General features: G+C 35.3%; 1 protein-coding gene across 5 annotated transcripts in view; it reads right to left on the minus strand.

Moving 5' to 3' along the window:
• The window catches only part of mnb (minibrain), an 88819-nt gene extending 76213 nt beyond the window's left edge, over window positions 1-12606 (minus strand). For 3 of the 5 annotated variants that reach the window (XR_015809746.1, XM_088187038.1, XM_088187037.1), the window contains exon 1: window positions 12044-12606. Coding sequence is in view for 4 of the 5 variants with exons in the window: in XM_088187038.1 (XP_088043164.1) it covers window positions 12044-12107 (64 nt within the window). In the remaining variant the exon portion in view is untranslated. Of the gene's footprint in view, window positions 1-6558; window positions 6624-12043 lie in introns of all 5 variants that reach the window. The other 2 variants (XM_088187041.1, XM_088187039.1) reach the window with 1 other exon arrangement.
• Between the last annotated feature and the right edge of the window lie 1597 nt (window positions 12607-14203).

Here is a 14203-nt window from a genome sequence, read left to right on the forward strand (position 1 = left end):
TTTTCGTAATCTTTAGAAGGACAATATAAAAAATAAAACATTACAAAACAACTAAACCTGCACGACATTTCCAATTATCACTAATTGAAACAATGCAAACGCAATGTTTAATCAATTATCCACAATGGTTAATTAGGGGAATCCGCGCGTTCGTCTCTACGCATCTGGTGGCAGTCGGGCGGGTCTAAAACGGCCATACGCGCCAGGTAAGTTCGCCCGAGCGCACCAGACGCAGAAATTGCGAAAAAGGGCGAACCGAGAGGGTGGTGAAAAAGGACGCGAAGGAGGGCGAACGGCGAGACGGTGGGTGGCAAGGTGAGGCGCGCGAGAGGGCGGCGAATGTTTGGGTTGGAGGTATTGATCGCGGCGGAACGGCGCGGCAGCGAAGCGACACATCTTCGGGGCCCCCATGGCGGACAGCAGCCGGACCGACCGGCATCAGGGCCCCGGAGCGCCTTCGAGTCGGACCTAGGGCAATACCGGGGAATCGAAATCGATCCCTGCTAATGTCGAGCATGTGGGTCAGGGGTTAAGAGCCGCGAAGGGCAAGGGTAAGCCTATGATAATTAATCGGCAATTCCACGAAATGATAAGAAGCGTTCCGAATAACTAATTATATAAAGGTCAAATTAACAAAATGGTAACACATGATTTATAATTGAGTAATTAACAATTACCTTTCATGTATAAATATATCTCTAATTGTTTACGGTATTAGAGACCCAAGTTTTTAGAATATTGTGGGACGAAGCCCAAGTTCATGTGAAATAATTGTTAAAAAAACACTTACGAATTATTATTTTTTATCAAAGATTAATACTACCCCAATATTATCAAAGATTAGTACTACTCGCATCATGATTTTTTTGAGTTTGTCTTTAATATTCATGGTATTTGAGAATTAAAATATGTGTTGATTACAGGGTTATTTAATGCTGCTCTTTCAAACTGTATTTAAAAAGCAATACATAAAAAAAAGTATTAAATAGGTGGCACCCAAAAACGAAGTTGTGTAAAACAAACACCTTGCTTCAAAGGCCCAACTCTTGAGCTTTATTATTTAAACCAAATATTTTGACTTACTAGATATATTTATAGTATACAGGTATCTTGAGTATTCTTTTAAACGGTATATGTATATAAACTCAATTTTTTTTAAGAATCACCAGCTAATGTGTTCCTTGAAATGTACATGTTATTGTGACTCAAATAACCATTATCTTAACATACCCTGATGGAATTTTATAAGTAATATTAATGGATAGTGTATTCATTTATTGTGCACAGTTGGTTAAAAATACAGATATATGCGCTTATCAGAGAACTATCTAACACCCACATTGCTTCAAATGGTACTTTAAACCATACATTGAAACATGAATACTGTTAACTATGTGGCACCAAGCTTTTCCAGAACCTCAAAATCATGTAAAGACACTATCACAAAATAATAATTGTTAAAATTGTAGTCGGTAAAATTTTAAACGATTTAAATGGGTCATTGATGGGATCTAAATTATTCGTTTAAATATGATAATTAACTATGAGCATAATTTTTGATCAAATCAATAACACAATATGCACGTGTTTTCTTAAAAGGTTATTTTTTTAATAATCAAATAACTAGATCGAGGCATTGTGCTGTGTTTAACAACAATTCTAAGAAAAAGAAAGTCCGTGCGTTATGCGAAACTATTCTATTAGTCACTGATTTTACGTATAACCTGAATCCTAACGGACGCCTAAAACAAGGGAAAACCATAACACATAATTTCTTAGAAAGCTATAGGGACTCAAAAACATGAGCCATTAAACGTAAAAAAAGAAAGTAGTATATTCAATAATTACTTAACGGCATAAAAAGCTACTTACTTTCGATCACCAGAAAAATATTAATTATTTATAATAATATAGTCAGCACAAAAATTCGGTTTAAAACGTTCTTCGAATCAATTGAATTCAAAATAAAAAATAACATGCAATTCGCTGAACAGATTATATTCCAAAAGATGAACTACGGGCGGCTAACTAACTAAAATTATAATTGTTTAAAAAGCTCTAATTTTCGCGAATGAACCCCGCCCCAATGATGGTATGCAATGTGTTAAAATCCGCAGTAAAATATACGTGTATCATGAAGAGAAAGACACGAGCTTCGTATTGTATCTAAAATCAATACTAAAATTTTTTAGGAAATGTAACCAATGCTAAAAATCACGAAAAAATGCTAAAAAATAGTATCTAATCAAAACGATATGTTGTATTTATTATGACAGCTATAGCAACAAAGGACTGTGTAAAATACACATTTACCTGCTTTATCACATTCAATGGTTTGCATTTTTAACTGTATTTAAATAAAATAATAATAACTGTCCAATGTACGAGTATGCAATAGACGCCGAGAAACGATGCGTGCACTCGAAGGGATGATTTACTTCCAACCGATTGTGAGGGCGTTAGCGTTATGCAGGGTGTGTAGGAATCGTTGATTGTCATTCGTACAAATTTTTATTTTTACCTGCGTTAAAGTTTTTATAATCGACTTTTGGCCGCCCAGATCGAGCAAATACCACACCGTGCTTCGTTGCAATGACATGCAGGTAGATATTTTTTGCATACGATGATAGCATTACTACATCCGCAATAACCGACAGAAGAAGACATCATTAGTAAGGCCAACAAGTACTATGACACCACGAATCAACGTTGTTTTATTGTCATTGCATTATAATCGTAACACTGAACAATTAAAATAAAATCACCTGACACTTCGCATACAAGAGTCAAGTATTTTAGACTCAGGAATTTTCCATTGAATTGAACGACAGCCATTCATGATCAATGAATTAAAAAGAGCAGTGGCTGCGACGAAATAGTGACTGCTTTATTGCAGAACAATCAACACGACCGTGTAGTGACGATGACATACCAACGCATTAATATAAAACAGCAACCGAGTAACATCCCGTGAGAATACTTTAAATCTGCGGTCACTAAACGGTCCAATGAACGGACCAAAGTATTTAATGAGCAATTAACTGCAAAAAGTATGCAGAAACAGTTCGGAAAAACACTGCGCGCGTTGGGTGACGAAATGAGCAGACACGATACATGATATTGGAATCGAGCTCTTTCACATGCTTACGAAACGTATTGTGATTCACTCCAAAAATACTAGTATCTTAAAACTTTCGTGCTGGGCGGCTAAAGCAAGTAAGAGTTCTTCGTTGTAAATTACAGATTTCGGAATATAAAAAAATCGTCGATGGCAAATTTAACTATGATATTTTCTTAGTTTTATCTATAAAACATTTTCGCCACGTCGACAAGCTAATCATTTACTCGTCAACATATTTGCTACCCGCGAGTTTGATTATTAAAATGCTTCGAATAGCTTGCCATATAATCTCAATCTTTAAAGTAGCTAATTGCTAAGCGAGTTCCTGCAATAAAATAATTTCATGTTCAGAGGAAATTTAAAATTACAGCTATAAAGACGTATTCAGGAATGTCTCAAAAAAATTCAGAAAAACGGGTAGCAAACGGGTTAACTGTCAAGACCAAGCAATCTATTAGATTGCTTATCCACATACGTAGTATGTACGCCAAATTCGCAGATGCCTTTTTCCGATTGAAGAATTAGATCTAAGATCGAATCTTCAACGTTGTCGTCCAAATTGCTTTTTCGCGACGAAATAGAAAAAAGTACACCACGTGTCGCAAATTGTGCTCATGAATCACCCCGCTCCGCTAGTTAACGATAGTTTTCCTTTCTTATCACACATTATTGCTATTACAAAAGTTTGCACGCCCTGAGAGCGCCGGGCCTATACGGTGCAATAATCGCACCATCTGTGTGCCACCGTTGCAACGATCGCTATAAACATTCCTCGCATTCCGTCGAACGCGCTCGTTAAACCCGCGAGATGTGATCAAGTCGTTATTAAAACTTTTTAACCTTTGGGACTCGGTTAGAAGAAGTCGGCCGTTATGGGTTCTACGGTCTCGGAATCGTGTGGATTATAAGGATAATATTTTACGACTTAATCATGCGCATTCCTTCACAATACCTGTTAAATGGGGGCAATCTTTCAAAAATAACTGTATTGAGATGGAATTCGACTAAAGCAATTATGGACAACATATCAAGTTGTGCCAAGAGTTAAAAATATATCAGGTTAAATAAATGATCAAAGATTGCAATCATGCTATTAGTTAGCATTTGCTGACCCTTCACTGGACTAAATTGCAAAGAAATAACATCAAATTTAAGACATACAGTAATAGTGAGATATATTCACTGCTACTGTTCTTCTTTAACGTTTCTGTGACAGATAGATCTGGACAATATAGCATATATCATCACTTCTTACAAAGAGTCCGCCTAAATATACCATTAGCCATTAGTGTGGAAATGTAATTACGTAATATAACGTAAAATTAGACCTATCAGTTTCTATGCAATGCGTCCCTGAGCAATGAGTAAATATTTATTGTTAATTAGGGAAAACGTAATGATAGCACCTTCGTTCAAAATAAGTATATTTAAGATGAGAACACTGATGTCGCAAAGTTATGAGCAAAAGATCGTCTAATTACAGTGAATTTATTGAATATCACTTAAGAGATGGATCTATGAATTCACATTTAAGATTTCAAGGGGAGGATTTTTATTGTTACGTCATTAAATCATTTTTGGTGAAATCTAACGCTGATGAGATCAATCACATTGCAATAATACCGGTATTACCGAGAGAAAAACAGCCAATACCGGTACTAACGGTATTAACATTATTATCATTATTTTAATTAATTAACTGAAAATATAATTCGAGTACCGCTCGCATGATTCACCATGTTTATTGGAAAAAAGCATTCAAAACACCCAGGCAACTATTGTTTCAATATATTAAATATTATAATTAAAACACTTTCATTATTTATAAAAAATGAGAAAATACGGGCAGTAAATCCTTCTTCTTTTGGAACAATAAATCTAGGACATCGTGTTTGATCGACCGCTTCTATATGTTTCATAAATTTTTATTTACCAGGGGGCACTCGGTAATTTATTCCAATAAAATATATTACTTATTATTTTTTGTCAGTTACGATTACCTAAAAGAACCTTATGAGAATGGAGTGCGTAGAAAAATTGAAATCTGTTTGCTCACAATGACATATTAAAAATTCATTGATGATTTTGACTAAAATGATAAAATTACTTAGGTTAATCCCCTACAATTAGTATCATTTTATTATCTTCTGCTTTCAAGCAATATGGGCATCATCGTTTACGTAGTTCTAAGCCATGGAGATATTTGTTTTCAACAAATAAAAAAATATTTTTAGTACTACCGGTATTTCAATTTGTAATACCGGTAGTATCGAAGAGCAATTTTTGCCCTAATACCGGTATTGCAATCTCAAACTTTCCAATAATAGAAAGGAATGTTCTCAGATGAGGAAAAATTTAAGAATATTACTACTGTTTATAAAGCAGTTTCGTTGGACGCCTGTGCATTGAAATAAGTAGATTCCTTTAAATATACATTTGAATCAACCATTTTTGAGTAATACACGAATTAAATTATCACAGGAATTTTTTTTTTTTTTTAAATACACTAAAGATGTAATTTTATTCGATTTAAAAAAATATTTTTCACTTCTCTATTTGATGTGAAAAAGATTTTCCTGATGCATAGGTATTTTAATATTTCGTAATATACAATAACACATTGTGTAATATGTATAATAAATTATATTTTCGATGGGTAACATATATGGAAAATTTTCAAGCAACTCATAATACTATTATTTACTCTCCGTTTATTTTTCAACGAGTACGATACTATAGTTTACTATGAATAGCAGTACAAACGCAATCAATCTGTTTTCCTCAATAGTACATTAACCTTTAAATAAATATTCCTTATTTACAACGCTTTTAAGCATATTAAATGGAAAATGGGACACAATAATACATTTTAAATATGAAATAATAACACGATTGACGTAAATACACCGAGGTGTGCAACAATTGTTTTGATTCAATGTAAATTGCGTCGTATTTGAGTTCAAATCGATGATAGAGCCTAACTGATTTTTTAATTTATTAACAATTCAATTTAACTATCGAGAAAGAATCTATGCGTGTATTTTTATTAAACATTTGACACAAAAAACGTTTTGTTTACATTACATTGGGGCAGGTCACAGTGTTTTCTTTCAAAGACACTAAAATATGAAAAATTAATATTGATCACACAGTACAAGATGCGTAAAAATGTTTACATATTAATACGGTTGGGGTTGGGTGGGATAATGACCGATAACAAACTAGCGTATGGATGTTGACATTTTAGTACATAAATATGGTTCAATGGTAAACTACATGCATACGTTTTTTATATATAAAAATCTTGTTAAATTAATGTAAGATAAATACTAATGAGCCTCATCAGATATCTTATCAATGACATGATGCAACAATCGGGGTTTCATTCATCACACATCGAGTTAGACACATTAACACAACACACACATCTCACACACCTGTATATCTCTGTACGGCCAAATGCATTTTCACTTCTCTGGCAGCGGCTCGATTATCTCTCGATCTATAATAGCAACATACATACATTTTAATCATCGTCATCACTCTCGTGCTTTCGTATGTTGGAAGCAATAATAATGTAGTATTGTGTTGTAAACGACGACGCGCACCGGCGAGGGCGGGCATTCACCTTCTGTGTTTACAAAACAAATCTAATCTCAAAGGTAAAGGCCCTTCTACGCGCCATTTTAAACTTTGCTTCGGAAGGGATACATTTCTAATACGTGCCAACTGAGTTGTAATCGGAGCGATCACGAGTGTTGTAAACGCGACATAATGACTAAACTAGTAAAAACTTGATAAAAATATTCAATGCACCTTGTAATTTTAATTTCAATTATTTAGATATATATTCAATTATTTAGATATATATATATATATATACCGGCACGTTTAATATATGTTTTTACATAAATCATATTTATAGTTTGTTATGTTAGAACACTTTTCAAGGTCAATGTTAGACATTTCTCTAGCGATTAGAGATACGATAATGACGTACAAATACCGAGTGTAATGACACATTAAGAATATTGGATATTTTTAGATAATGACCTTGACGTGGGTGTCGAAACCGCGAGAAAATGTGACATGCGAGTATCCTCCTTCTACATAATATATTGTGTCTTTGTTGCAATGTTCGACTAATATGAAAAATCAATATATATAAAAGTATATGATAGTTAAATGTGACTAGGTGAATTTTAGTGGAGATCGCTTAACTATGTGTAATTTATGATTAAAATAGTAAGATAGCTGCAGGATGAACTGTAGCTGATATATTTGTTTATGTAGTATAGCGTGTTTTAAACAAAATAAGCAAACTATTTTATCATTGGCAATATCCTTAAAAAATAATGGGTTACCGCCTTAGATTTTGCTTAGTGTATGAAAAATTGTATACGTTTGCAGAAAATATAATAATAGAACGCACATGTAATTATTTTTTTCTATAACCGGTTTTAATTTTTAAACTGTGCATTGCATACATATTTTTGGGCTGCTATTAATGCGCGATTTAAAATAAATTAAATCGCGCAGTAAGATTTTTTTAGAACTGTTTATTTGTTTAAATGACAAGTTGCGATTTATGGTACTCAAGCGGGTGTTGCGGTAGTTAGTTACGCACATGTAGAGCGCTCCTTTTCTGGATGGCACATCACAATAAAGCACAATCCCCATTTGACACTAAACACGACGCTGGAGCGAATGAGACTACTTTTCGACGCGCTGCGCCGGCCACGGCGGGCACTCACCGTCGACGCTTTCGTCCAGTGTTTACAAAACAACGGCACAGCACACGCGAGACGAGACGAACGACGTTTGGCTGCGAAAGGTTATAGCGCGACTGAAATCAATACTGTCCGCGCGCTCGGCCAATTTAGCAATTAGCGGACCGAAATAACCCTCGGTCGAGTTATAAGCGGTGCATGTGCGTTGCCACCGACAATGTGCGAAACGCGGCGTTGTACGCAATGTCTGAAATGCATAAGGCGATGGGGGGGGGGGGGAGTACGAACTATGATAGGAAAATACAGATCACCAAAACATAAGCAAGTATCAAAATAACATTTTTTGTCAATGCATGGACCATATGTATATTCATTCATAGAGCAACAAAATACTTGTAGATTTGTTTTGTAATATTTTAATAATCCGGACCATAATTGAAATTTAATATTTTATGAAAATACCACTATATAAATCATTATTAATTAATGTAAAAGTCGCCCAAATAGCACGTCCGTGTTATTGGGGGGTCTACTGTATGTACAAATAAGAAGAAAAAAATGTACCATAAATTCGTGTGTATGAAGCAATATTGTATCAATCCAAATATATATAAAAGCGAACTTCTGGTATGAAAACATGGTTATTTTATTGTCCTCTTAAGAGCGTCAAAAGTGCACTAACAAATAATAATCCCTAGATTGATGAAAATCTAGTTTATTTTAATGAATATTAGTCGTTCTAACTTGGCCCCGGTCGAAGCCGAATGACGGATAGTTTTCAATTACAATATTGCATTAGAGAGCAAGAGCGAGTCCCGAAAGATAAGCGCTAGATACCATTTTTGTCCAATTGCATCCACCACAATTGCAACCGAGGTCGTGATATTCCATTTTTTGCGTCACGCAGCCGTTAAAAAAAGAGGACATGGGATTAAATTTGACGAATCTATCATTACATATAGTATTGATATACTGAACGTGTTGATCCGGATATATTATACTTTCATAAGCCAGATATGATGGGTTACGTGCAAAAAATATGCATTTTTCATACATGAATTGTATGAGAATATGTACTTCAATCATATTTAATATTTTTTCAATATAACACACAAAGACTTGTTAACTGAATTTTTGGGAAAATGGTTATTCTACAATATCTACTAGATAGACTAAGTTTCGTATGCTCATTAACAATGTTATCAACTGCTAAATATATAGGAAATTCAGTAAGTAAGCAACATGTCAACTGCACTTTTCTATGGAAGACAAATATGCATACAATTTACATATTACATACGTATTGAACTACATTAGTGGGCAGGGAATTTTTTCAGTTATACATTAATGCAGAATATATATATTTAGACCGAGTTAAGAATAAAAAAATTAAGTAGTTTACCTTACTTACCGCATACAGTGCCATATATGGCATTACAAGTTAATTTCATAAATCTCTTTTTTCTGATTATTTTTTGTCTTGCTGCATGCAGTAACATCTTAGGTAACATAATTGCGATATTTTGCCATCAGGCATTGAAAACAGAAACTGTCATTTGAAGTGCGCCAGTTGGTAATGTCACATAGTCACATTGCTATGTGTTTGAACATCAATTTTTCGTTGATTGTATACAACACATTTATAAAAAATATCGAAACACATTGAATATTGGTAAGTAAATTTAAGAATATACTGATTCATTTTACAATCGTTATCATATCATAAATGATGTTTCTTTACGAGGCCAGATACGGCACTACGTACAGTAAAATTATGATAATATTGCCATATCTGGTACTTCGTGCATTAAATGTTACAAATATTTATGGCCATATATGGCACTATATACATGTTCTATATTTTTAGGTAAAATAGATCCAAACCAGTTGTATTGATACAAATGTTTTTTTAACATACCCGTTAGTAATAATAACTTTTTCAAATTGTGTCATTGCAATCGAGTCTTCGGGGTTCAGTGGATTCATGTGCTGTTTTTTATGTTCATTAGAGTAGAAATTCCCTTTTGACATAGATAAGTTGTTGCAAAAGCAGCTTCCTCCTACATAGTTTCAAAGCCTATGCAGCTATTGATATCCAAAAATATCACAGATCAGCTTTATTCACAATCCAATGGATGCTTTATTTTTGGAAACGAGTGTACCAATCTTTTAAGCTCCTCTGGTACATTAACTTCAATGAACCAAATAAGTTGGCAAATTAAATTTAGCAAAAAAATAATACCTGTATCTCAATTCTCATATAAAATAATGAGTAATTTACCCTAGCTCTCATACCACTGAACTACTTGATCAAAACCACAGCCATAGAGGTGTTTTGACATTCGGCTCTATATTTATTTCGATCAAAAATGATTCACAATACAAGATGATTATGTATTTTTTCACAAAATATGTTATTTGAGATAAAAAAATATCACGCATTTGTGCTAAGAAAAACATGAGGCTTGACGATTGAAAGAGTTCAACTCGTTATTTCCATTTTTCTGTTTACATTTAAATACACGTATCAAACTATTATCGGTTTCACTAATTTAAGAAATGTGCAGAGTTCGATAATAAAAAAAATCATTAAATTTTCACTATGAAACGAATATCTAGCTATGATATCCACGATGCTTATTAGAAAAAAAGAATGTAGCCAAACTTCCCCATTTGAAGAAAAAAGCATTTTGGGATTTGATCCTCCATTATAATATATTATTCTTTCATCCCACTCCTTCGAAAATAACCGTCTTCCAATTTTCTCCATAAATCCGAAATCAATAATACATATTATGTTTTATAATAATAAACATGGATATCATAGATCTAAGATATTTACGGACAAGAAATAATTTAATGTAACGTCTAAGTTAATCGGATCCAATTCGAGCTTCGTTTGTTGGCAGCACTGTAAATCAGACAGCTGTTGATAATCACGCTTGTTCAAAGTGTCAAATGTTAATTTGCAACAACACATTTACGAAATGGATCGCTCAACGCGTTAAAATTGTTCAATTGTTCTACAGAAATAACAATTATGTATCGAAAATTATGGGAAGACTACGGTCAATTTCATCGTCCTACTGTGCGAACAATTCGCATCGTAGTGAGAAAATTTGAAGAGATAGAGTAAGGATTGTGCATCATATTGGTGCACGTTTTATTAAAAAATATTGTTGCTGTAAGTGAAAATAAGGCTTTTCTTGTGGCTCCATTTGGCGCATTTTGCGTCTGGACTTGCACCTGCACCAGTTTAAAATTCAGATAACACAATATCTAAAGCCAAGAAACCATGGAAAGCGAAAAAAAGCGTCAATAGTGAGCGCTATAGGAGCATGATAACCGATTATTTCTGGCACGAAATCTAAGCTATTGATGTGGAAGACTTGTGGTTCTGACAAGACGGCGCAACTTGCCAAAATAATGCGATTTAACGCCGTTTCTTGTGAGGTTACTCTAAGAGTCGTGTCTACGCCGACAAATCCTGAGCACCTAAAAACCAACATTCGCCAAGTTATAGCCGAGATACCACTCAAAATATATGAAAATTACAATAGCCAAAAATAATTTAGCTATTGCAGAATGTTTTACTGTATATAACACTGTTATGCACAATCAGGAGCATGCATTTGTTCATCAAACGTAAACAAACAAGTTTATATTGCGCCAAAATATGAGAGACATTCGGATGCTGCGGGATCCTTTCTATGTTACGAAAGTACATATTATTGTATAAACTACTCAGTGCCGACTCAATTTAAGTTTAAGTATATAACGTCGATCTAGGATTTAGTATCGACGGACTGGACGAAAACCGTGTTGCTGGTCCACTAAAGCCTGTCGACAGTTATGAGCTTACTTTTGTACTACTCCACAATTGAAAATACATTAAAGCATTGAGGAGCAAGGATATTGACAGCTGTATCGCGAGGTCAGATCGCGAATTTGTAACGTATCGAGAACTGTGACGCGGATGAAAATCGCGTTGCCGGTGCACAACATTCGTATATACCCTTCAATATAAAGTGAACTATAGCTTTCCATGTCGACTTAGTTTTAGGCAAGTGTAAAATTTCGATGTAAATTCTTAAAAAGTTATTGTATATAACATAGGTACGATCACTGTTTACACTGTTATGAAAAATAATTTGTGTGAAAAACAATATGGCGTCTTGTTATGTTGACTTACGTTTATTCTTGACATTCTTGTCCATGAGCATGTTGAGCTGGTCGTGCTTGTGCCAGGCGGCCATGGCCGGGCGCCGCGGCCGCCGCTAGCGCCGCCTCCGCATGCCCCGGCCTCCGCGCCGGAGCGCCGTTCCGTCCGCTCCCGGCGCGTCACGCTCCGGGGTTGCGGGTCGCGACGACCGCGGCGTAAACACGGCCGCGTGCCGGGGTCATAGACCCCGACGTTACGTCACGAGCGGCGGCCGGCGAGGAGGCGCGCCGACCGGCCGCCCTCCGTTCGGGGTTGCCACAACGCGCACAACAAACGCACGAGCACACCCGCTACCGCTGCCGAGCGTCCTCCTCTTCCTCTTCCTTCCTCTCCGCTGCACACTGCTGCGCGCCGCCGCTGCGAGGAACTCCCGAGTCGAACCGAGGTGCGCGTGCACCGCTGCGTATCTAAGGGCGCGCGCGAATCGCCGCGAACGAATGCGCGAAAGCGCGCGTCTCCCGTGCGGGCCCGTCGGCCCTCGCGACGCGAACTCGGCGCGGAGCGACCGCCGGCGCGGCGATCTTGCCGGTGTTGCCAGCAAGCGACGCGCCGCCGGGGTTGCCGACACTATTGCGTCGCAAAAGCTAAAATAAATTAACAAATACATAATTAAGATTAATTCACTAAAAATAGATAAATAAAAATATTTTTCGAATTTAACTAAATTAACTAATAGCTAATAACATAATTTTATATTTTCTTTAACCCTTAGCGGACAAAAGGTATAAATAATTTTCTCGATTAAGTCGTATTCCAATTTAACATATTTTTAATAAAAAAATGAAAAGGCAAAGCCTTGCGTATACATTTATATAAGGCAGCTTCTATCAAATGTATTTTTAGTGAGTTTTTTTTAATAAAACAGTTTTTTTCTTAATTTTATACTAAAAGTCGGCTTAGAAAAAAATAATATAACACCAATAATATAACAATCACAGCAAAAATATTCTAAGAAGCGTAAAATAGTTAAAACAATTGATAGAATAAATACGGCATATTTTTCGTCCAAAGCAAAGTTCATTCACTAAAGGGAAACGACATGTCCGAACTGCCCCTATTAAATTCACGAAAATTCGAAATAATGCTCATATATATTACATTAACGGAAAATGTTGTAAAGTAGCAACAATTTTTTTTACTATTCAATTACCAATAATTATGCTTGTCAAATATAGTCAATTTACTTGATCATGACTAAGTTGTTACTTTTAGGTACAAGCTATACAAAACCAAATGTAAATATTAACATTAGTGCTGTTGGATATTCTGGACCAACAAATATAACAGTTCGATTAGATAAAAATCTCTTTTCCAATTGATTATCGACATGCCCTAAATTTTTAAATGCTTTTTGCGACAAAACTAAGCCAGTTGTTATTGCCCTGACCAGTGTTGTAGCGCTAAAAAATGAAGTACCGGAACGCTACTCTCTTTTGGGATAATCAATGAGATTTTAGTTTATATGAAACCGGAGACGAATATCCTGGTTAATTTTCTAGAGGTTTATTTTTATATATATATATTTTTTCATTTAGGATTATTCTGGTAAAACTTAGCGGCACTCTAGTAATACTGGAGTGACGGACCTCTTTGCTTGGCAACGCTGGCGGGCTCACACACCGGTATCTCGCGCACCGTCCACTTAAATAACATGTAAACTGTACTAGAAATTCACTTAGATACTACTGCAGCGGCTCAATTAGTGTCTAATTGCCAGCCGTCACCTCCCATCGCTAAAACTTACTTCTAGCGTTGTACATTGCGGTGTTTAAAAATGTGCCGTCGATGATTATTCAATTATTCTCAAATAAATTTTACTAGGTATTTTAACAAATCGTACTGGAACGCGTTCCAGTCATAGAAAAAAAACGTTGCCGTTATACATTTTGTAAAATTCAATTTAGATGCTTAATCATCCGTCAGGCATAATAACAGAGTCCGACGAAAATGTCACTTTCGAGTAAGGAACTTTTAGGAGTAAGTTTTTCATTGAGCATGATGTAAGTCGTCTTAATTTAAGAAGTGGAATAATTGAAAAATATAATTTTGAAGATTGTGAAAATACGTTTGTTTGAAAATTGATGGAAATCCATTTGTGGCAACATTTCAGTTAATTCAGGATAGCACTCA

This window comes from Plectrocnemia conspersa, unplaced genomic scaffold (assembly GCF_051122295.1).
Source record: "Plectrocnemia conspersa isolate PC_06_02 unplaced genomic scaffold, ASM5112229v1 ptg000005l, whole genome shotgun sequence".
Classification (NCBI taxonomy): Eukaryota; Metazoa; Arthropoda; class Insecta; order Trichoptera; family Polycentropodidae; genus Plectrocnemia; species Plectrocnemia conspersa.